Genomic DNA, 24,836 nt, shown 5'->3' on the forward strand with positions numbered 1-24,836 from the left:
CTCTGCAGTATGTTACAGGTCTGAAATACTCATTAAAAAAATCTATTAAACCTGACTACCTACTTTTCTTGTGGGTACACGAGACAAGACAGTTCTTGTTTTGCCTTTAAAAACTTTTTCTGTTTAAAAAATATTCTTGGCATGAGTACTTGGAAATAGTGGCGGTGGTTTATTCACTAAGTTGTGTCTGACTCTTGCAGCCCCATGGACTGTATAGCCTGCCAGGTTCCTCTCTGTCCATGGGATTCTCCAGGCAAGAATACTGGAGTGGGCTGCCATTTCAGTGGGTAATAAACAATTCACAACTGAGAGACTACGTGAGGGGCGGGAGACTATGTGAACTGGGAGACTATAAAGGTGCCATACTGGGAAAAGAAAGATAATAAAATTACTTCTTTCAATCATACGTAGATACAAATAGATTTTATATCTAGTAACTCTGTATCATATTTAAGATACAACTAGATTACTATACAAAGAATATGTTAATATAGTTTATTATGCACAACTAGAAATGAAATGTGAATAACCAGTGCTGTGGGTTCAAAACAGCATGTTTGGACCACTGGAAAGCAACATCTTATAGGAATTAAAAGTCGCTCAGTTTCTCCACACAGACAGTAGCTGATATATTGCTTTGTCATTCTTCATGTCAGGTATTCAGAAACAAACATTTAGTACTGCTTTAGGAACACTGAAAGAGAACCTACTAACATATGTGCATTACAGTTTCAGTGATATGTTTGTGATAAATGAAGATCATTTTGAAGAAATGAGTTTAAATAATATTTTGTGAAATTTCAGGATCCTTTCTTCCTTTAATACATCCTCTACTTTTCCTCTGTCCATTTTCTCTTTAGTCCCATGACTTTCCCTGGGTAGATGGGTAGGCTGCGTGGGCAATGGTCATGGATCTTATCTCAAAGAAGAGCTGTAAGAGAAGAAAACACACTGAGCTTTTTGCATCCAGGTGGTAATCCTGATTTTGTTGTTAACCAGCTCTGGGATGCTGACGGAACTGAAGTTCTTCACCTTGCTCCTGTCTGTAAATTTGAAAAAAAGAGAAACGAGACTAGAGAATTTGCAGGGCTCCTTCCGGCTCCAGTTCCCACCAGCTTTTCTCTTCTAAACTGAACAGTCTCCAGCACAAGGCCACTCTGGTACGTCACCATGCCTGGACTCTGTTTCGGTGCTTTTTGGTCTGATGACAGAAGACGGCCGGCAGACAACACGTCAGCGATGTAACTCGAAGCAGATAATGAAGCTGGCTGGCTCCATGAGTGGACAGGAGGCGACTGGAAAGGAAAAGTTTACCTCTTTCACATGCCCCTAAGACCAAGATGTGTCAGGCTGTGAAGGAGGTCAACTCACTGAACCAGAAGGGACTGATTATGTGTGGAGCAAATGCTCAAAGTTGTAGCTCTCAATAACCATATCTGCACACACAGATATTCATTTTTCCATGCTAGTTATCAGTTATTCAGGAGGGAAGTCCTGTTAAATTATACTGATTCCTAGTTACTGGCTTAGTAACAAGAATTTACCTAGGGTCATAATGTGCTGATAAAGACAGGAGTACAGAAGACATTTACCACAGTTACCTTTAATTAAAGTAACTTCATAATTTTTCACATACCTTCTGTGTTTCGTGTTTTCATTACAATTATGAAAGGCAGTGAGGACAGCCAATACATCTCCAGGTTACAGTGAAAGAAGCTGGGACTCAGAAAAATTAGGGAGCAGCTTTTGCATCAAAAGGTCAGATGTTTATAGATGATGAAGCTGAGGTCAGGTCCAGCTACCCTTCCTGCTAGTCCAGTGCTCTGTGCAAACTGCCACCTCGTCACCTTACAGTGCATGATGCTGATTACAGAGACCATGCGGACGGTTCCCCATCTTACATCATCACCATCTGAAAAACAACTTGTCGCGATGTTCTGGCTCAGACCTCTTAGATGACTTTAAAAAGCGGACTTCTAGCCTCTGGGATGTGAAAATGGAAACGGATAATGAGAGGGCTGTAACAACACACTGACAGCACTAAAGAGAAAATTATTTTCACAAGTACCTAGTGATGGAAAGCGTTACTTACATGCCCAGGCACACCCATAGAGCAACCACAGTCAGCCTGTCTTTTGACTATCTGCTTTTAGAACATGATTAAGCCTGCTTAAAGTTTTTGTTCTTTCAAAGGATCATTAGAGGTATTCAAAAAGTTTATCCACAATATTGTTTGAATTTAAATGTACCAGAATTTTTTTTGTGTTTCCAACATAACAGAACAATTTTAAAGTGCTAATCAATTATTAGTCATCCATTTTTTCTTTCAACATTTTTCTAAAGGGAAATTCTCTTTCCTGGTTTCTAAAGTAACCTGACAAATAGAATTTTTAAAATAATGGATTATACCAAAATTAAAATTGTTTCTTTTCTTTCAGAATTTGAGCCCAAACTCTAATCTAAAATTTTTACATTTAAACTATATAAGTTACCATTTGGGTAACTTTGCCTTTTTCCATTGAAATAAATACCTTGGCTATATGTACATACTGCTGAGGGCCTTGCTTATGGATAAGCAAGGGCCTTGCATGAGGATCAATTTGGTTCAGTTCAGTCGCTCAGTTGTGTCCGACTCTTTGCGACCCCATGGACTGCAGCAGGCCAAGCCTCCCTGTCCATCACCAACTCCCAGAGTTTACTCAAACTCATGTCCATCAAGTTGGTGATGCCATCCAACCATCTCATCCCCTTTGTCGTCCCCTTCTCCTGCCCCCAATCTTTCCCAGCATCAGGGTCTTTTCAAAAGAGTCAGGATAAGCCTAACCTTATCACAACAAGGAATGAGTTCAGAAAGGTATTAACATATGAAAGTATCTAACCATTTTATACAAAACATCTTTAATTTGTACAGGTGTGGCATTTTTGGAATAATTGTTCCACAGACGATAGGAATGCCACTTCAAACTCCTGATCGGAGAATCTGCTTACGGACGCACGGGCACTGTTTCTGATTTGGAGCCTCTGTTCTGCAGACATGGAAAGAATATGGGCCATAGTTTCAGCATAGCCCTCTTCACTTTCAGCCAGGAACCCAGTCCTCTCGCCGTGGTGAGGAATGACAATGTCGAGCTTCGGGCCCCCTGAATTGTGTGCGAGGACAATCGTGCCGGCTGCCATACACTCAACAATTCCTGAGGAACAGAAATCACGTCTTTTAAGTCTCTGAATGTGCTCATAGAACAAGGAGGAGCAGAGCCCTTTACAAATTTCAAAAGACTCGAGCAAGTTAAGTAAATGTCTGTGTCTTTCCAAATTTACTCATTTAACTTCTCTGGTGCAAAATAAAATGTAAGTTTTTCAGTTTTCAAGGCTTCACAATAATGCTGCTTTGTTCTTTTTAAAACAGACAAGTAGACACAAGAACTGTCTCAGATAATAAAACAAGACTGGAGAACGTTATTAGCAAGACGGCAGATAATAGGTATTAAAAGATAAAAGAGGTAAAAAAAGATTTAAAAAAACCCAGTATGTTAAGAGTTCAAGTTACAGCACTAGGAGAAAAAAGGGGGAAAGTGAGCCACCTTAGGGACACATTCCAAGTGAGGCTGGTGTTTACGCTACTGCCTGGATTTCCGGCAAATTAGACAGAACTGTGCGCCCAAAAGCAGCGCTGAACTACATCAAAGTTTTGGTTAGTCTCTGCCAATGATATAAACCTGGCCTGCCTTTCTGATCCGTTTCTAGAGAGAAATAAGCCCTTCAGCAAATGATTGAGGTGACTGCTTTCTTACTTCAAAGGAGGGTACAGAGCTGCTATCATCCCAGCCACACGGGAGAGAAATGGAACCACCACAACTCTCTTCAACACTGGTGAATCTCTACAGAACAGAATCTTCTGCTAATGCTTTGATCTGAACTCTTATTTGAAAAATATGAATTACACCATTCTCTGTTCAAGGCTGAGTACCATTCCTCTGTACTTACACAAAGTCTTAGAGACTCTGACCTAATCAGTTTTACTCTCTCCAGAAACTTCCACTTCTCCCTCTCTACTGGCCCTTCCTATCAGCACTTAAGCTAGTTCAAATTTGTGAAAGCAGTCCCCTGTGAGCGAGTACACACACACCCAGCCCTCTCTCCCGGTCACACGTCCTCCCCTGGCACTGTCTCTCCTTCCGTCTCTGTTTGGCAGGCAGCTCGGGGCCAGCGTGGTCTGAGCTCACCAGCTCCGCCGGCTCACCTGCACTCAGGGCTCCCTCACCGCCCCCTGGCCCTCTGCCCTCTGCTCCACTGACACCACCCCCACCCATGGTGAAGCCCACCGTGTCTTCGTCTCGCCCAGCCTCTCAGCAGCACTGAACCCTTCGCTGCTCTGCTTCCCCCCTCCACCCTCCCCTCCCGCGGTTCCCACGGCTGCTCTGCCTGGCAGGCCCCTCTTCTCCTTCGCTGGCCGCTCTTCTGCCAACTTGTGACCTGTCGCTCTTACACTCCAGGCAGCCTCTCGCTCTCCAGACTCTCCTATGCCACCCCAGCCACGGCCACAGGGCTGCAGCCACTCACTGCACAGCTCCTCACTCTGCGTTCCCAGGTCAGGCCCCTCTCCTTCCTTCAGGCTCACATAGGCTGCAGCGGCCGCACACACACTCACATGCCCCACAGCCAACTCCCACTCCAAGCGCTTGAACTCAGCGCCTCACTGGCCTCTGCTCTCAGCTGCCTCTCTGGGTGAAAGTCTTCACCCGTCACATGGCTGTCCAAACCCAACACCTGAGCCATTCCAATAACAGCATCAAATAATGAACAAAAGAACCATCAGAATCAACAAAAGAATCAAAAGTGACTGGGAAGAGCCCACCTGGGGACAGGGGTTCTTGGCTCCTGGGGCACCACAGAATCACCTGAGGGGCTTTACCAAATCTCCTCCTGCACCCACCCAGGGATCTTGATGTGGCCCCTGGGTGGGAGGCTAGGATGAGGTCCAGGGATCTGAACCAGCACACAGACGGGGTGAAGTATGGAGAGAAATGTGGGAGTTAAGAGCAGGCACTGTCTGGATTAGAATCTGCCCTCTTCTCTTACTGTGGGACTGGGCAAGTTCTAAACCCTCTCTGTGTCGTTGATGAGATGGAAATAACCATAATACCTATCGAGTAAAGTTCTAGAGAGGATTAAATCAGATAATACTTGTAAAGACCTTGAAAGTAACCACCATACAGTGAGTGGTCAAAAAATATTATCATTGGTTAAATGTTTTGTGTTAGGTCGCTCAGTCATGTCTGACTCTTTGTGACCCCATGGACTGTAGCCCACCAGGCTCCTCTGTCCAAGGAATTCTCCAGGCCAAGAATATTGGAGTGGGTTGCCATGCCCTTCTCCAGGGGATCTTTCTGACCCAGGGATCAAACCCAGGTCTCCTGCACTGTGGGCAGATTCTTTAACGTCTGAGCCAACAGGGAATATGTTTTACAGGGTCTCAAATGAGGAAAACAAACTTGGTGGACTCCGGGAAGAGACTGAGGACTGGATGAGATCAGAGTACTATTATTTTTTCAAAACCACTGAAAATGTGTTATCTCATTGCACCACCACAAACTGTTTACAGCACAAACTCACCAATCCCAAAATGCTCGTTCCACATGGTATGCAGACCAACTGTTGCTTCAGACAAGTAATTCTTTAACTCATCAAACGGAATGTTTATTTTAAATTCCACATCTTCTTGAACTCCAAGGTCCTCAGCAAGCCTTCTCAGTTGGTTTACCCTGAGTTCATCATCTTGGTTACGACAACCTCCAATGAGCACAAGTTTAAGTGGAGGAAGAGATTCACTCTCCTTCTTATTCAACAATTTAGCAAAGGCTCTGATCTGCAAAGGATGGTTCTTTTCAGGCCTGAACTGGCCAATCGAAACCACTAAGTGTTCTGAGGTTGCCTTCTCTTTATGTAAGGGAAGATCCAAGAATGTTTGTACATCACAAGGTGGATAAACAATATTAGTGCAGTTCCCAACCTTCCACAGCGAGAGAATATGGTTCAGTGTCCAAGAAGAATTGACCATGACGATGTCACTGCAAGAACCAACAAGCCCATACATAAAAGCAAATAAATAGTAGTAGACGAGCTTTACTTTGCTGAGAAAAGGATTCCTGGTAATGAAGGCTGCGTTGTTAAATCCCACATTCTGATTCTTCACGACGGAGAGCATGTCAGTGCTGATGGTGGGGTAATGAACATAGCTTCCAACTCGGCAACCACCTAGATACTTAAACAGAGGAAGCGTGAAAGCGTAGCCCATTGAATCAATGTAAACATCGGGAACACACTGCATTAGAGCTTCCCAGCCCAGAAAAATGGATCCCAGACTTTGGCCCAGCAGTGTGAAATGAGGATAGAGTGAATCTTCCACAAGGTAGCGCTTCCTTAAGAAAACAAACTTCACTGGGCGAGTTAACCTGATGTTAAATCTTCTGAACGCGCCTTCCAGTATCTGTTGGTCACTGACATCGGCATCGCCAGTATAAACAACATAAAGTGCTTCTGGATACCTAAAATAAGGTAAGAATTTCAGTAGGTTAGGTGAAAACAGCAAAGCATTGTAGATCATCATTTTTCTCATGATCATAAAGAAGCTTATTTTCAGACTAAAAAATATATTTTCCACTGATTTTATGACTCCACTCTACCTGGGTCTTTCACTGCCCTACAACTAAAACGTTAGTATTCCAAAGGAAACTTCTAGTTCTTTGCTATTCCCTCTACTAAGAGTTTTGCATATAGCAGACATCAACAAAATAGCCGATTTATAAATGAGGCATTTTCATTCTTAAGAAATGTTCAAAAATGTTATTTCGACAACTTTCTCAGTATTAAAATGGTGATTTAGCCTGTGCTCAGTCATGTTGAGCTCTTTGCGACCCCAAGGACTATAGCCTGCCAGGCTCCCCTGTCCATGAAATTTTCCAAGCAAATCTGGAGTGGGTTGCTATTTCCTTCTCCAGGGGATCTTCCTGAACCAGGAATCAAACCCACATCTCCTGCATTGTCAAGAGGATTCTTTACCACTGAGCCGGTAGTGAAATATTAATAAAATATTCATAAACAAGAGTTAACCTTCACTAAAAGTATCTCTGAGGAGGGCATGGCAACCCACTCCAGTATTCTTGCCTAGAGAATCCCCATTGAAACAGGAGCCTACAGTCCATGAGGTTGCAAAGTCAGACATGACTGAGTGACTGGGTACAGCACAGCACAGTATCTTTACACAGGATCAGAAATGCTAAAGCATTACTCAGGGATTTTCTGTGTGTGTCTCATCATTTATTTATTTATTTTTAACTTTTTATTTTGTACTTGGGTATAGCTAGTTAACAATGTTGTGACAGTTTCAAGTGAACAGTGAATATACAAACACATGTATCCATTCTCCCCCAAACTCTGCTCCCATCCAGGCTGCCATGTAACATTTACTCAGGGTTTTAATCTGAGAAATGCACAAAGGTTTTAAAAGCTGGGCCTTGAGCATGCATCACAATTATATATAATGAAAATATAGAAAAATACCCTCTTGTGATTTTAACACTTTGGCCGCACTCTGGTTGTGTTTACAACTATTCTCTGAGTCAGAGAGAGAATGGGGAGACTGACTGAAAATCCAGTGTCCTGGATCTTGTGTCGAGTCAGGAAAGATTTGTAGGAATTAACTAAGGAGAAACAGGTTGTTTCAGGAAAAAATAGTAACACTAGATGAAAAGGCAAGGAATCTTATAAAGGTATGTGCCCTGAGTTCAGTAGGCTGGAGCAAAGTATATGTGAGGGGGGTGGCGAGGGATGAGAGACAAAAAGTGGCAAGAGAAAGATACAAAAGTATCTTCCATGTCGTACTCATTATTTGGAGTTTTTTGTTTGTTAGTGAGCTGGAGGAGTAACAGGGCCACTGGGGAGTACGCGTACACATCTCATGACACTTGACTACTGCGCTGAGTTCAGCAATCCAGAGACAAGGCTAACGCACACTGTCCTGAGAAGAGCATGGGCCAGAGGAGGGAAGGCTTCAAGGAGGTGGGGATCAATAACAGGATTTAAGAAAATTCTCTGCATTTAGGGATTTATGGGAGATGGCAGAGGACACACAGAAATGGTGGCGAGAAGCCAAGATGGAGCTTACAGTGGAGAAACAGAGAGCTGAGGGCATTACTCATGAGGACTTTGAAACTGAATGAAGGGCATGTGCCAGGAAGTAGGGTCACTATGGAGAGATAACAGTCTTCCTTATACGATAAAACAATAATGGAACCTGTGTTTTGCTATGCTTTTTCTTGTGGGACTGGAGTGGGGAGAAGGAAGCCTAAAACATTAAAAGATGTGTAAAACCAAATTCTTTCTATTAAATAACATGGTACCTTACTTAAGACTATCCAACTGGTAATGATATGAAAATCAGAATCAGATGCTTTCATAGAGAATATTTGCTGTGTATCACCACTGACTCAAGGTATTCGGATTTAAAGTATTAAACGCTTCATAGTATTTGGTCAATATCTGTTTATTATTCAATCTCCTCCACATACTCTCCCAAGGTGACCAGTTATCCCCACTAAATTATGCCATAAAAGGGCAGATACTTTCTGTTTCTTTATCCTATCAATGGTAAAGATAAAATTCAATGGGATATTTAAAAAAAAGATTCACGCATTTTTGGTTCCACTGGGCCTTAGCTGCTGCGCACGGGCTTCCTCTCGCTGCGGCTAGTGGGGGGCGCTATTCTTCCTTGTGGTGAGCGGGCTTCTTATAGCAGTGGCTTCTCTTGCTGCACAACACCGGCTGCAGGCGTGTGGGCTTCAGCACTTGTGGCGTGGGGGCCCTGGAGCCCTGGCTCAGTAAACTGCGGCACACAGGGCTTAGTTCACACAGCACGTGAGGGCTTCCCTGACCACGGGCTGAACCTGTGACCCCTGCACTGGCAGGCGGATTCTCAACCTCTAGCCCACCAGGGAAGCCCTTCAACAGGATCTTAAAAGATAGGTCGGCGTATGAAAGAAGTGTTTCCTTGCTAAAGAACAGTTTACAAAAGGAATCCCAGGCTAGGAATAAGGTACCAGAAAAGACACATTCTGGGTAATGATTTTTTAAAAACAGTAATAATATACCAAATTAGCTAAGGAAGATGCATACCTACTTTTTCTGTAGAGCCCTTAAGGCACACCATAACACTCTTTCTCCTCCTCCGCCAGCATTGCAGTATGGATGGAAAAATGCAATCACTGTTTGATGTTTCCCAGTTTTGCTAGATGACGCTGACTTTTTCTTTCTCTGTAGCCACAGTCGGAGTCTCCAAAGGACAATAATAAGTAAACACACACACAAAGTTCCACATACAAATAGCCAGGGGAAGATTAATGAATAAAAAAACCTGAAACGAGAGGGGAATGGTGAAAATGGATATCATGTAATTAAAAAATGGTCCTGATGAACCTATGTGCAGGGCAGCAATACAGACAAAGACATACAGAAAAGACTTGTGGACACAGCACGGGAAGGAGAGGGTGGGACAAATTGAGAGAGCAGTGAAACATATATTGGAGACAGAAATGGCAACCCACTCCAGTGTTCTTGCCTGGAGAATCCCAGGGACGGGGGAGCCTGGTGGGCTGCCTTCTATGGGGTTGCACAGAGTCAGACACGACTGACGTGACTTAGCAGCAGCAGTGAAACATATATGTTACCTATGTAAAATAGACAGCCAGTGGGAATTTGCTGTATGATGCAGGGAGCTCAACCTGGTGCTCTGTGACAACCTAGGGGGTGCGATGGGGTGGGAAGTGGAAGGGAGGTTCAAGTGGGAGGGGACATATGTACACGGATGGCTGATTCACGTATGGCAGAAACCGATACAACATTGTAAAGCAACTATCCTTCCATTAAAAATAAATAAATCAAAAGAATAATAGGAAAAAATGAGAGGCTACAAATTGAAGTCTAGTTTCACATAACTGTTTTATATATTAGTAGCAAAGAAAGAAAATTTTATAGCTTATGAGTCTAACAAAATACACAGCTATTAAAATTCTAATGCTACAGAATATCTAATGTCAAAAGTGCAAGTCCCCTTTAATTCCACAGAGTGCTGCCAAGTCAATGTTCAAAAGTGCAAGTCCCCTTTAATTCCACAGCATGCTGGCAAGTCAATGTACAAAAGTGCAAGTCCCCTTTAATTCCACAGAGTGCTGCCAAGTCAATGTACTTTTTCTTTTTAATCAGCAGTAAAAATCAATGTTGATCCATCTTTCTCCTAATTCAGTATAGGTATTAAAGGATTAAAATAAATTTAATTATTAACCTAAACAAGATATGACTGGGAATGGCATCTGACCCCAAGATGACAACACGTAATCCAAAGAAATATGTCTTCCAAATGCTGAATATTCCACAGTTCAAAGTCTGGTGAAATACTAAATCATTTTTCTTCTCTCACGTCACCTTAAGTAGAACAAGTTTTGAGGGAAGAGGAAACTTAGATGTCTCCAGTTCTATTCTGAGTGCCATGTCTGATCTGTTTACATGCCCCTGAAACCACTGCTTCCCTAAATGTTTCTGAACCTGTTACTTATTATTATTATTTTTTTCTTAGCTGCCATGCAGCCTGAGGATCCCTGAACACTCCCAGAAAGTGGAGGTGCGGAGTCCTCACCGCTGGACCGCCATGGAGTCCCAGTCACTTGTTTTCTTTGAAGCAAGAATCAATTCCTTCATCTTCCAGAAAATACCTACTAAATGCCGAGTCAAAGGAATCATGGTTTGTCTGTCAGTTGTTCTTCCAAATAAGAACTGTGTCCTCTAAAATGTATGTCTATTTCACTTTGCGACGTAGACAGTCATACAAGAGGTTTTCCTTAACTATTTCACTCTGGTATGGAGAAGTGCTTTATGTGTTCAATCCATTTTGTCATGTAGAATGTTAGAAAGGTATGTACTCAAGATTTAACAAAATTAATAATTTTTACTGCTTCATTAAGGACATTTTAAAGAAAAAAAGAAAAACTGGCTTTATCAAGTGCCTGGAGATGAAAAACACAATGACTACTAGTACGGTTTGAGAACACTGACTTGATTTGTGCTAAGTAGTGGTTTTATCCACCAAGACTTTTGCACTATCAGTGCAAATGTCAACAAAACAGAAACTGTGTCCTCTAAACACTATATCTTAACATTATATAAAAATAATTTTTACCCAGAGGAGTCGCTGAAAGGGTCTTAGGGACTCTCAGGTGCCTACGAGCCACAATGAACCACAATTTAAGAACCACTGCTGGGAAGAATGGACAAAAGTTTGACAGAAGTGGTAAGACTGGCCACAACGTCTGGAATATATCAGTTCAGGAAAGCAATATTATCTTAACTAGTTAGCTTTCCTTTCCCAGGACAAGACAAGAAGCTGTTTAATTTAAAATGTTGCTGACTCAGAATCCAAAGATTTCCATGACATTTTCTTCAAATGACTTAAGTAGGAAAATAAATGTGATAGGATTTTCAAACCGAACTATTCAACTTACAATCAGAAAAGAATCATATTAATCACTAAAGTTAACCCAGTTCTTTTGTTTTCAATCTGTTAGTTTCAAAGACACACATACAGGTTCTATTAAGAAATTTTATCAAATATCCTACCGTACTTGTACATCAAAACTACCCACATAGAATTTGTTTAAATATAACTAAAATGTGTCATTAAATATTTATTCATATTCAAGCACAAGACTTTAAAAAGGTAAGTATAATCAACAGTGAGCCATTCCATTCAGCAAATTTTTATTTAGTCATTATCATGTGCAAAGCAGGGAGTTAAGCATATTTCAAATAGCAGAGAAGAATATGAAGGCTCTGAAAATAGACTTTCTCGTTGGAATGTTTTAAATAATCATTACAGAATTTGAAGTAGGGGGGACAAAAGTGAAAAAGAAATAATACCTGAATTCTGGAGAGAATACATATACACTGCTATTCAGGATGCTATCATATTAATGATAAAATTTCAACCTGAACAGAAATACACAGGCGTTAAAAGAGCTGTGTAGATAGAATATACTAGGTCTTCTGTTTTATTAGTGTAAGTCAACACATACAAAATACAATAGTATTACAACAACAAACGTGGGGAAAAGGTTTGGGAGTTTTTCACCAAAATGTTATCAATAGTTATCTCTGGATTGTAGCATTTCTGAAGACTTATTTTTTGCACATCTATTTCCTAACTTTTCTACCAAAAAAACCCCACAATATATTATCTATACAATAAAGACAAAAAGGTAGCTTCTCTGGTGGCTCAGACAGTAAAGAATCCGCCTACAATGCGGGAGACCTGGGTAGGATCCCTGTGGTGGAAAGATCCCCTGGAGGAGGGCATGGCAACCCACTCCAGTATTCTTGCCCGGAGGATCCCCAAGGACAGAGGAGGCTGGCGGGCTCGCAGAGACTCGGACACGACTGAGCAACTAAGCACAGCACACAGAAAATATATAACTACATTTCCATCAATCAGAAAAGAAATCAAAGGAAAATCAAGACGAGGACTCAACATAAACTTGACATTAAAATGACATATGTTAACAATGATAGTTTGGATGAGTGAAAGACGGCAAACTAAGACAACAGAAGATCCGGTTTCTTCACCAAAGAGCATGACAGAATGGAGAACGAATTCGTAGCTCAATCATAAAGGAAAATGAGGAACGAATATGAATAATTTATAACAGACTAACTGCAGCGAACGCAAGAGAAAGGAAAAGCTAAAGCAAAGGGAAAGCGAGCTCTCAGAGAGCAGTGAGGCGGTGAAAGTAAACGCGGTAAACCGAGTCTTCAACTCAACCTTCTCGTGTATACACAAGACCCCAAAGGGAATGCTCACTGGCCTTGAGAAAATAGCTTAAATTCATGACAAGGAAAGCCCCTGCCCACACACATTAGTCACACTGGGCAGATACGTAGCATTTCAGTACCGAAAACGCCTGCGAGCCCACACCACCTGCTCCTCACCTCAATAACTCACACAAGCACCAGCCCTTTTCAGCAGCCGCCATCTTCCGCCGACCCTCGAACTCAGGAAGCGTTTCGTCGTTCCTCTTCTCTATTGGCTCCTGAGGAACCTTGCGGCACTCCGCCCGCCCACACGGGGCCGACTGTGCCCCTCAATTGGTTGCCGGTAGTAGCTTCCCACGGCCCTCCAGCCAATAGAATCTCCAGGGGAGTGGACAAATTTTCCACGTGGCGCCCTGGGTCCCGGCCCCCTCGTGGGCGGAGCCGTGGGGGGAGTTGGGCATAGGGAGGGCGTGGCCTGTGATGGACAGTCGGTGCACCCGCCCTCGGCCCCCTCCCCCACCGAAGCCCCCGCTCGGGTGCCCCAGCCCCTATTCTAGAGTCCCGCCGCTGGTCGGAAACCAATGGGAGGCTCTTGCGCGTCTGGGATCGATTTTCCAGGTGCGGAGTTCACAACCGCAGCAGCTGCAGCGTTTCTGATCCGCGGCGCCCTGGAGTCAGGCGCGGAGCCCCAGAGGGAGTTGCGCAGAGCGGACCCGACTGTGACCCCCGCCACGCCGCACCTTCCCGGCCGGCAGTGGGCGAGCCTGGGGATCTGCATCTCCGGCCCGGGTCTACGCGGCTCGCCCTGGCTCCTTCTCTCCCTTGGCACACGCCCAAGGCTGAAGACAGACCGAGGCGAGAGCGCACCGGTCCAGGAGGTAGCGGAGATCGGTGAGGGGGGACGGGCCCGCCCCGCCTGGGTTCAGCTCGGCCGAGTACACTCGGGCACCGACAGGCCCATCTCCGGGTGTGGGTGAAGGTCTCCGGGTGTGGGTGAGGGTCTCCGGGTGTGGGTGAGGGTCTCCGGGTGTGGGTGAGGGTCTCCGGCCCACCCTCCCCTCAAGCTCTCATCCAGGCGCCCCCCAGGGCCAGGGGGAGTGGCGCGCAAGTTTGAATTAGCCGGTGGGGGTCGAGCTGCAGATTCCTCCTCTGAAATGCAGGTGCCGGATTGGGTTAGAACCGAACCACGCGGATGCCACCCACGGGGCGCTCCTCCTCTCCCTGGGTTTTAACACCGCGCTTCTCGTCCCCTGACCAGGTGACCTTGGGCTCCGGGCTGAATCATAGAAGAAATTAGTTACTCCGCGAGATGAAGCCAGAGGACGAGAGACCGATTATAGATCGCGAAAAGGCCAGTCGGAGAGTGAGTTACCTTCCCCGGGTGCTGTGTGCGCAACACCTGCCTGGAGGACCTTCAGCGCTCACCTACCATCCTTGCTGCGCTCGGCGCGTGGTGTGCGCGGGGGAGGCTCCCGGGCGCGTGGTTTGTTAGAGAACACCCTTTAGAAAGGGCGTGCTATTAACTGGTTTTCAGTAACAGTTTAAAACCCAACACTTTTCTGTTCGTCGGATGTTGAGGAGTTTGATGCTGGAGAGGTAAAGTGAAAGCTGACTTGTTTTGTAAGATCCCTAATTGCCCAGTTCGAGTAAATTAGCTGTCCTGAAAAGGTCCTCAAGAATTGATGCGTCGACCCCTTCATGGTCTATCCAGGTCCTGCGGTGGTGTTTTGTTGTTGTCGTTTGCTTTTGAAGAACTATTTTGAGTTCATTTAAATTATGCAAGTAATTTTAGTGTGGTCTCTTAAAAACAGGACACAAATATTTAGCACGGAAAGCAAATCTATTTTCCAATGTTTTTCTGCTCATATTCACAGATCTTCATTCATTCAGCAAATACTTACTGAAAACTTATCATTTCTCAGGCACAGTTTTGGAAAAGGAAATGCAGTGGTGTTCATATATCTGTTATGTTAATGCATATCTGTATCTCCAGAGAAATCTTTTAGGTTCTTGTGTATGTGGTTTTGTTGCAGGAAGAGGGACCCCTTCCAGGGCCCGAAACTGGGCTCTTGTCTAACACTCGGAAATGAATTGTCCGAGGAGACACATGTGCTGACAAAGCAAGAGATTTTATTGGGAAAGGGCGCCCGGGTGGAGAGCAGTAGGGTAAGGAAACCGGGGAGAACTGCTCTGCCATGTGGCTCACAGTCTTGGGTTTTATGGTGATGGGATTAGTTTCCGGGTGGGCTTTGACCAATCATTCTAATTCAGAGTCTTTCCTGGTGGTGCATGTATTGCTCAGCCAAGATGGATGCTAGCGAGAGGGATTCTGGGAAGTAGACGGACACGCAGTGTCTCCTTTAGACCTTTCCTGAACTCTTCCTGTTGTTGGTGGCTTATTAGTTCCCAATTGCTTATCAGGATCTCCTGTCATAAAACAACTCATGCAAATGGTTACTATGGTACCTGGCCAAGGTGGGTGGTTTCAATCAGTGTGCTTCCCCCAACAGTTTTAGAATATTTTTTAGTATTAATTGCTTAGTTGTGTCCAGTTCTTTGTGACCCTATGGGCTGACTGTAGACTGCCAGGCTCCTGTGTCCATGGAATTCTCCAGGAGAGAATACTGGGGTAGGTGGCCATTCCCTTCTCCAGGGGGTCTTCCCACCCAGGGATCTGAACCTGGGTCTCAGGCATTGCAGGAGGATTCTTCACCATCTGAGCCACCAGGGAAGGTTTTACCTAAAGGAGATCATATTGTGTGTGTGTGTGTGTGTGTGTGTGTGTGTGTGTTTTACCTAAAGGAGATCACATAGTGTGTGTGTGTGTGTGTGTGTTTTACCTAAAGGAGATCACATAGTGTGTGTGTGTGTTCCAGTTTAACAGTATATTTTGGAGATTGTTTCATGTTAGTACATAAGTGTCCGTGTAACTTAATTTCACCTCTGTGCAGTATGGATGCTCCATAGTGTATTTCTTCTTTTCCCATGGGTAGACATTCTGATTGCTTCTGTTTTTTCTCTCTCACAAATCATGCTGTAGTGGACATTGTTGTATGTGATTTTTCATGCTGACCTTTGAGTATCTCTCTAGGATAGATACCTGTGCTTAGTCACTTGAGTCCTGTCCAACTCTCTACAACCCTATGGACTCTAGCCCCACCCCAGGCTCCCTTGTCCAAGAGATTCTCCAGGCAGGAATACTGGAGTGGGTTCCCATTTCCTCCTCCAGGGGATCTTCCTGACCCAGGGATTGAACCCAAGTCTCCTGCATCTCCTGCGTTGCAGGCAGATTCTTTACTGCTGAGCCACCGGGGCAGCCCAGGATAGACGCCTAGGCCAGGGTTGCTGATATGAAGAGTAGACTGTGCCTTTCCTACAGATTGCTGAAATTCATTGGACAGCATTGTTGCACTCCCTTTGGGGGTGAAATTCATCTAGGCCCTGGTTGTGTAGAAAGGAAGGAAAAATGGACTATGGATGGGCAGAGAGAGGCTGCTCAATAGTTGATTCTTACTGGGATGACTCTGCATTTAATGGAGGAGCAGGGAGAGCGCCTGTGGGGGAGGGGCAACTCATAGAGGAGAGGAGACTTAGACTGCTTAGGGTGCCCGCACAGCTCTGTCCAGTAAAAAAATCCTTATCTTTCCAGGTCAAGCTCGAGACTTGCCTCTTCTTGAAACTCTGTAACTGTCTCTGTTCATGCCATGCCTCACCCTCTTCTGGATTCCACTGATAATGCTGCCAGCCAACATTATTGAGCTTCCTATGTGCTGAACACTGTGTTGAAGCACTTTCTATTTCTCTCTGTACACGCTCATTTAATCCTCATAAAACCTTTTGATGTAGGTATTTTCTTGTCTTCACCATTTATTTGACAGTTTGTTTCAGTACAAGCATGCCTTAGAGATACTGTGGCCTCAGTTCCAGACCACCACAGTAAAGCAAACAGGCTTTGTTTGGTTTCCCAGTACATATAAAAGTTATGTTTATACCATGTTGTCGTCTGTAAAGAAAGCTGAACGCCAAAGAATTGATGCTTTTGAACTGTGGTGTTGGAGAAGACTCTTGAGAGTTCCTTGGACTTCAAGGAGATCAGACCAGTCCATTTTGAAGAAAATCAGTGCTGAATATTCTTTGGAAGAACTGATGCTGAAGCACCAATCCTTTGGCCACCTGATGCGAAGAGCTGACTCATTGGAAAAGACCCTGATGCTGGGAAAGATTGAAGGCAGGAGGAAAAGGGGATTGCAGAGGATGAGATGGTTGGATGGCATCATCAACTCAATGGACATGAGTTTGAGCAAGCTCTGGGAGATGGTGAGGGATGGGGAGGCCTGGCGTGCTGCCGTTCATGGGGTTGCAAAGATTTGGACACAACTGAGCTGCTCAACAACAACAACAAAGTGTACAATAGTATTATGTCTAAAAAAAGTTCACATCCTAATTTAAAAATAACTTGATTGCTAAAAAACCATCATCTGAGCCTTCAATGAGTCATAACCTTTTTGCCAGTGGAGGGTCTTGCCACTACCAGCTAAGAATTGTCACTCGCCACATGATTCTACATGTATGAAGTCACTGGCCCCTGCAACCGTTGCCCTGCAGCACACCCTGCAAAGAGCTCAGGGCAGAGATCAGGAATGAGGTCCTCTGTGCTCTCAGAAAACTAGCAGAACAGGCCTTCAGATAGTTAGATACTTTCAGGAGATTTTATGAGCCCAGTTTCTTGGATCTTCTCATACCTAGGAAAACACTAAAGTCATTAGTGGAGACCTCTGCTCCTTGTGACTGGCAGCAGGCAACCTTCTTGAAAGAGGTATGCTTAACTGCATATATCCCCTGTCCCTAAAATCATATATATATACTGACTCCCTGCACTGTGCCGCAGTTCCTCAGAGCTATCTCATTGTAGGCCCACATGAAACTTAACTCACAACTCTCAGTCTGAGCATTTTTTTTTTTTTTTTGGTCAATACCTCATTGTTAATGAATGCTGACCAATCAGGGTGGTGTTTGCTGAAGGTTGGGGGTGGCTGTGGCAATTTCTTAAAATAAGACAACAGTGAAGTTTGCCACACTGATTGACTTCCTTTTATGAATGATTTCTCTGTTTGATAGCATTTTACCCACAGGAGAACTTTCAAAATTGGAGTCAGTCCTCTCAAACCCTGCCACGACTTGATCAACTAGTTTGATAAAGTTTATGTAACATTCTGAATCCTTTTTTGTCATTTCAGCGGGTCTTCACAGCATCTATACTGGGAGTAGATTCCATCTGTGAGCAAATCACAGTCTTCGTTCATCCATAAGAAGCACCTCCTCTTCCATGAAAGTGTATCATAAGATTGCAGCAATTCAGTCACTTCTTCAGGCTCCCCTTTAATTCTCCTTCACTTGCTTTTCCCTGGTAGCTCACTTGGTAAAGAATCCGCCTGCAGTACAGGAGACCTGGTTCGATTCCTGGGTCAGGAAGATCCCCTGGAGAAGGGATAGGCTACCCACTCCAGTATTCTTGGGCTTCCTTTGCGGCTCAGCTGGTAAAGAATCCACCTGCAATGCGGGAGACCTGGGTTCAATCCCTGTGTTGGGAAGATCCCCTGGAGAAGGGAAAGGCTACACACTCCAGTATTCTGGCCTGGAGAATTCCATGGCTGTATAGTCCATGGGGTCGCAAAGAGTCGGACACAACTGAGTGACTTTCACTCACTCACTCATGCTTGCTTTTCCAGCACATCTGCAGTTACTTTCCTCATTAAAGTCTTGAACCCCTCAAAGTCATCCTTGAGGGTTAGAATCAATTTCTTCCAAATTCTTGATAATATTGGTATGTTGACCTGTTCCTATGAGTTGTGTGTGTGTATGTAGTTGCTCAGTCATGTCTGACTGTTTGCAACCCCATGGACTGTAGCTCACGAGGCTCCTCTGCTCATGGAATTCTCCAGGCAAGAATGCTGGAATGGGTTGCCATTTCCTTCTCCAGGGGATTGACCTCAGTCTCCCCACATTGTTGTCTGAACCACCAGGGAAACCCATGAGTCATGAATGTTCCTATGAAGAGTAAACAAATAATTGTTTTTCTGATGCTAAGAGGTGTGGTGAAATAGATGAATCAGGGGAGAGGCATTAGGATGGCATGGAAGTGGAGGGCCTCTTTTAAGCAGGTGATTGGGGAGTTCTTCCTGGAGGAGGTGGCATTTGCGTGGAGACCCAAATGATTCCGATTTGGGGGAAAGTGTTCTAGGTTGAAGAACCAGGGGGTGTCAAGCTTCTAAGTTAGGAGTGACCTGAATGTCTGAGGAGCAATAAGAAAGCCAGAGTAGCTGGAGCAGAGGGAGGTGGGGGAAGAGGTAGAACACAAGGTCAGTGTTCATCATCTTTACAAATGGGGCAACTGAGGCAGAGAGAAGATAGGTACCTTGCTGGAAGTCCTGTGGCTGGTAAGGGCCAGATCTGGGATTGAGTCCCACTCAGCTTGGCCTTTCTTGCTTTCTCAGATATATATTTTCTTCCAAACTTACTTGACAATTGGTTGTATACCACTTGCCTTTTATCAAACTTTTCTTTGCCATCTAGTTTTGAAACAGAGCTTTCCTTTGCAACTCTGTGCTTCTTGAAAGTAGGTAGCAGGTTAGAATCATCTAAAAACTACTCTGCACAGCACATAGTAGGTGCACCACAGTGGCTGTTGAATAAAGAATTAGACCATGATCCCCTCCTCTGGTCTTCTCCCTAGAGGCCTCCCTGTGGGGCGGCAGTGACCCTTCCTAAATAGGAGGTGGCCTGTGACCTGGCCATTGGCCTTCAGTCCACAAACACTGGAGCACCTTCTGTTCACTTGTGGGGGCCGAGCAGAGGGATGCAGAGATGAACAGAGGTCCTCCCCGTGCTCTTGGAGCCAGCAGTCACAGGTGCTGGGCCAGAGGTGTCCTTACAGTGTAGGTTGCACAGACAAGGGTGACCGGCCTCTCCTGGGAGGGAGGGGGTGCAGAAAGCACTCCAGAGGCAGTGGTGAGGTCTTGGAGGAGGAGTGGGCATTGGCCAGACTCACAGTGGACTGGAAGGAAGGATGTTGCCAGTGGAGACTAGCATGTACACCAAGGACAGGACTGGAAGGATGTATTTGGGAGGCTGTGAGTGGCTTGGAAAGTGATTATAGAAGGCCCGGTTTTTCAGATCAGGGGTTCGGACTTTATGCCCAAGATTGGAGAGTTTGAGCATAGGACAACAGTCTTGAGACACTCCTCAAGGGAGTGGAGCTGTTGGAACCTTGCTAGAGGCCTTGGACAATGACCTGCACCATCCAGACCGCAGGTGGCTGAAGAGCCTAAAGGGGAACTGGGAGACGGCTGTTTGTCCCTTTTTTTGTGGCCTCTACGCTCCTGAGGGTCCAAATGTCAGAGGCCGGTGGTTATGCTGACAGCCCCAACACAGAGCACATTTGGAACTCTAGTAACTGGGGACTACATTACAGGGGGGTGAGCGTGCTGGCTTTATAAATGTGTGTTTACCTGACATGCGTTCTCTTCTCCATTGCAAGCATGGGGATGGGCCAGGGACATGAGCACTGTTCACTGATAGCGTAGTGTAGATAGCGAGGACATATCCGAGATCAGGTGTGTGCAGTGTTATTTCTATCTGTAGAGTTGGAATCCCTGCCAAGTGGAATTCGGGAATGTTTGTGACTTTTTTTTTTCTTAATTAGGTTAAAGGAGAAAATCTGAGTGGACCAAAGGTTGATGAGATAAAAGTAGAGGGCAGAGCAGAGAGTGACTCTTTTATTGTGATGTAACTAACACTGCAAATAAGAGTTTTAAAACACCAGTAATTGTGAAATCCATGGTGCCTGAATCTTGTAACTGTTGAAAGCCGGGTTCCTCCCCAAACTAAAAGCCACCCCTAGCATCGGGCATTAGAAACATTTAAAATTCATTGGGAAATTGCTATTATAAAAGTAATTTACCTCTATAACAAAAATCTGGAAGATAAAGACCAAAAGGAGCAATTTACTTCTATTCCTGCCACTCTCAGGATTCTTAAAAAAAAAAAAAAATTCATCCAACAACACAAGAGAAGACTCTACACATGGACATCACCAGATGGTCAACACCGAAATCAGATTGATTATATTATTTGCAGCCAAAGATGGAGAAGCTCTATACAGTCAACAGAAATAAGACCAGGAGCTGACTGTGGCTCAGATCATGAACTCCTTATTACCAAATTCAGACTCAAATTGAAGACAGTAGGGAAAACCGCTAGACCATTCAGGTATGACGTAAATCAGATCCCTTATGATTATACAGTGGAAGTGAGAAATCGATTTAAAGGCCTAGATCTGATAGAGTGCCTGATGAACTATGGAATGAGGTTTGTGACATTGTACAGGAGACAGGGATCAAGACCATCCCCATGGAAAAGAAATGCAAAAAAGCAAAATGCTGGCTGGGGAGGCCTTACAAATAGCTGTGAAAAGAAGAGAGGCAAAAAGCCAAGGAGAAAAGGAAAGATATAAGCATCTGAATGCAGAGTTCCAAAGACTAGCAAGAAGAGATAAGAAAGCCTTCCTCAGCGATCAGTGCAAAGAAATAGAGGAAAACAATGCAATGGGAAAGAGTAGAGATCTCTTCAAGAAAATTAGAGATACCAAGGGAACATTTCATGCAAAGATGGGCTCGATAAAGGACAGAAATGGTATGGACCTAACAGAAGCAGAAGATATTAATAAGAGGTGGCAAGAATACACAGAAGAACTGTACAAAAAAGATCTTCACAACCAAGATAATCACTATGGTGTGATCACTCACCTAGAGCCAGACATCCTGGAATGTGAAGTCAAGTGGGCCTTAGAAAGCATCACTACGAACAAAGCTAGTGGAGGTGATGGCATCCTGAAAGATGATGCTGTGAAAGTGATGCCCTCAATATGCCAGCAAATTTGGAAAACTTAGCAGTGGCCACAGGACTGGAAAAGGTCAGTTTTCATTCCAATCCCAAAGAAAGGCAATGCCAAAGAATGCTCAAACTACCGCACAATTGCACTCATCTCACACGCTAGCAAAGTAATGCTTAAAATTCTCCAAGCCAGGCTTCAGCAACACGTGAACCATGAGCTTCCAGATATTCAATCTGGTTTTAGAAAAGGCAGAGGAACCACAGATCAAATTGCCAGCATCTGCTGGATCATGGAAAAAGCAAGAGAGTTCCAGAAAAACATCTGTTTCTGCTTTATTGACTATTCCAAAGCCTTTGACTGAGTGGATCACAATAAACCATGGAAAATTCTGAAAGAGATGGGCATACCAGACCACCTGACCTGCCTCTTGAGAAATCTGTATGCAGGTCAGGAAGCAACTGTTAGAACTGGACATGGAACAACAGACTGGTTCCAAATAGGAAAAGGAGTACGTCAAGGCTGTATATTTAACTTATATGCAGAGTACATCATGAGAAACGCTGGGCTGGAAGAAGTACAAGCTGGAATCAAGATTGCCGGGAGAAATATCAATCACCTCAGATATGTAGATGACACCACCCTTATGGCAGAAAGTGAAGAGGAGCTAGAAAGCCTCTTGATGAAAGAAAGAGGAGAGTGAAAAAGTTGGCTTAAAGCTCAACATTCAGAAAACAAAGATCATGGCATCCGGTCCCATCACTTCATGGGAAATAGATGGGGAAACAGCGGAAACAGTGTCAGACTTTATTTTTGGGGGCTCCAAAATCACTGCAGATGGTGATTGCAGCTATGAAATTAAAAGATGCTTACTTCTTGGAAGAAAAGTTACAATCAACCTAGATAGCATATTCAAAAGCAGAGACATTACTTTGCCGACTAAGGTCCGTCTAGTCAAGGCTATGGTTTTTCCAGTAGTCATGTATGGATGTGAGAGTTGGACTGTGAAGAAGGCTGAGCACCAAAGAATTGATGCTTTTGAACTGTGGTGTTGGAGAAAACTCTTGAGAGTCCCTTGGACTGCAAGGAGATCCAACCAGTCCATTCTGAAGGAGATCAGCCCTGGAATTTCTTTGGAAGGAGTGATGCTAAAGCTGAAACTCCAGTACTTTGGCCACCTCATGAGAAGAGTTGACTCATTGGAAAAGACTCTGATGCTGGGAGGGATTGGGGGCAGGAGGAGAAGGGGACGACCGAGGATGAGATGGCTGGATGGCATCACGGACTCGATGGATGTGAGTCTTAGTGAACTCTGGGAGATGGTGATGGACAGGGAGGCCTAGCGTGCTTTGATTCATGGTGTCACAAAGAGTTGGACACAACTGAGCGACTGAACTGACTGAACTGGAGTAAAGATCTAATTGATGGGGAATTCCCTGGTGTTCCAGTGGTTAAGATTCTGGGCTCCTAGTACAGAGGGCCAGAGGAGGCGATGGCACCCCACTCCAGTACTCTTGCCTGGAAAATCCCATGGACGGAGGAGCCTGGTGGGCTGCAGTCCATGGGGTCGCACAGAGTCAGACACATCTGAGTGACTTCACTCTCACTTTTCACTTTTATGCATTGGAGAAGCAAATGGCAACCCGCTCCAGTGTTCTTGCCTGGAGAATCCCAGGGACAGGGGAGCCTGGTGGGCTGCTGTCTATGGGGTCGCACAGAACTGGACACTACTGAAGCAACTTAACAGCAGTAGCAGCAGCAGTACGGAGGGCCTGGGTTCCATCCCTTCTCAGGGACCCCACATGCTGCAAACAGGAGTTCACAGGCTGCAAGTAAAACTTGGTGCAGCCAAATTAAAAAAAAAAAAATCTAATTGGCTTTATTTAATTATTCACGAATCAGTCAGCCTCCTATCTTCACAGAAAGAAAGGGGCTCCAAGGAGCTTTACAAGGTAGAGGACGTATAGGCATAGGAGAGACAGAGCGAATTAGTTGTTCTAGCAAAGAGACGATTGTTTCAGATCAGGTCACCTTCCTATTGGGGAAAGCAGGGGTCTGTCAGGCAGATTACCCGCCTAGTGCTGCCTAGCTAGTTGCAGACTGGACTGGTTGAAGGTCATGATGTTCCCGGAAGAGACTGAAGGTGCAGTTAGGTTACATATTATGTCTTGTTTGCTGATTTAGGGTTAAGTGCAGGTGACTCCCTAAGGGTTGTGTTGTTTCTTTTCTAACAGGATGACTGTCATAAGTCTGTTGGTAAACTTCCTTTGTTTGCTATTGCTGCACTAGCTGTTGGTTTTTAGAATTAAGGCATACTTTCTTGCAATTCGAAGAGAACCGGCATTTAACGTCTTTGTCATATTTTATCCCAATCTCTTCATTTTTTTCCCTCTAAACCCAGTGGTGCCAACATTATAGATACACTTTTTAAAAACCGTTTTAAAAGCTGTCTATCAATGGGTCTGTTGTTATTATTACCATTATCGAGTCTCTGACCTCTCTTTCTCTGTCCCAACAGACTCTTGGTTTAGTTTGAATCATTCTTTCACTGGCATGCTGGACTTTCTTGCCCCTCCATCCTGTTGCTCCAGCATCAGCATACAGACTGCCCTCTCTGCTCCTCACCGGAGCCACAGAATTGCCACGGAAATTCAGGCAACCGCGTGGCCGGTGTCCCTGACAATTTGTTTCTCATCTCGATGGTGACTGCAAATGCCTTTGTCTTATTAGTCAACCTGTGAGTCAGTCTTTCAAGCCTTCGCCACCGGCAGCGAGCCCTCTGCTCAGTCCGTCTTCCCTTATTCTCAACAAATGACCACACTTCTTACCTGGAGAAAACTGACACCACCACGTGTGATTTTCTTCAACTTTCTGCCTGTCTCTCTGCGCCTTCCCTCCAGATTTTGTGGAGCTCACTTGCCCATCCCTCGTCTCAGGAAGCCCACCTTCATTTTCAAGGTCCTCCCATCTTCCCTCCTCTCTGCTGGCTCTGGAGCCTCTGTTGGTCTGATCAGGGCTTGTTTGGTCTTCTCTTCGCCTCTAGTCTTTCCCTCTCTCTGCAGGCTTCTCTCCTTCAGCCTTATAAAGCCGTCCG

The 24,836-nt window shown here is 44.7% G+C and overlaps 2 protein-coding genes across 5 annotated transcripts in view; one reads left to right on the top strand and one right to left on the bottom strand.

Annotated features, from left to right (window-relative positions):
- On the bottom strand, nt 402–13,117 carry ALG11 (ALG11, alpha-1,2-mannosyltransferase). 4 transcript variants are annotated; one of them, XR_001918949.1, is made up of 5 exons: nt 13,030–13,117; nt 9,176–9,409; nt 5,614–6,545; nt 1,637–3,191; nt 402–1,295 (listed from the first exon to the last, which is right to left on the bottom strand). XR_001918949.1 is itself a non-coding variant. In XM_018056701.1 (5 exons), the coding sequence occupies exons 1-4, from the start codon at nt 13,071–13,073 to the stop codon at nt 2,899–2,901; spliced, it is 1,503 nt and encodes a 500-aa protein (XP_017912190.1). In that variant the 5' UTR covers nt 13,074–13,117; the 3' UTR covers nt 402–931; nt 2,880–2,898. The 4 variants fall into 4 exon arrangements, 2 of the variants coding, with proteins under 2 accessions (XP_017912190.1, XP_005687529.2); XM_018056701.1 differs by having other exon boundaries at nt 402–931; nt 2,880–3,191; XR_001918948.1 differs by having other exon boundaries at nt 482–931; nt 1,033–3,191.
- Nucleotides 13,299–24,836, top strand: part of ATP7B (ATPase copper transporting beta) — a 76,571-nt gene continuing 65,033 nt past the window's right edge. Inside the window, exons 1-2 of the mRNA XM_018056700.1 lie at nt 13,299–13,730; nt 14,111–14,215. Coding sequence (XP_017912189.1) covers nt 14,162–14,215 — 54 coding nt within the window. The 5' untranslated portion in view covers nt 13,299–13,730; nt 14,111–14,161. The remainder of the gene's footprint in view (nt 13,731–14,110; nt 14,216–24,836) is intronic.

The sequence above is a fragment of the Capra hircus genome, chromosome 12 (assembly GCF_001704415.2).
Source record: "Capra hircus breed San Clemente chromosome 12, ASM170441v1, whole genome shotgun sequence".
Classification (NCBI taxonomy): domain Eukaryota; kingdom Metazoa; phylum Chordata; class Mammalia; order Artiodactyla; family Bovidae; genus Capra; species Capra hircus.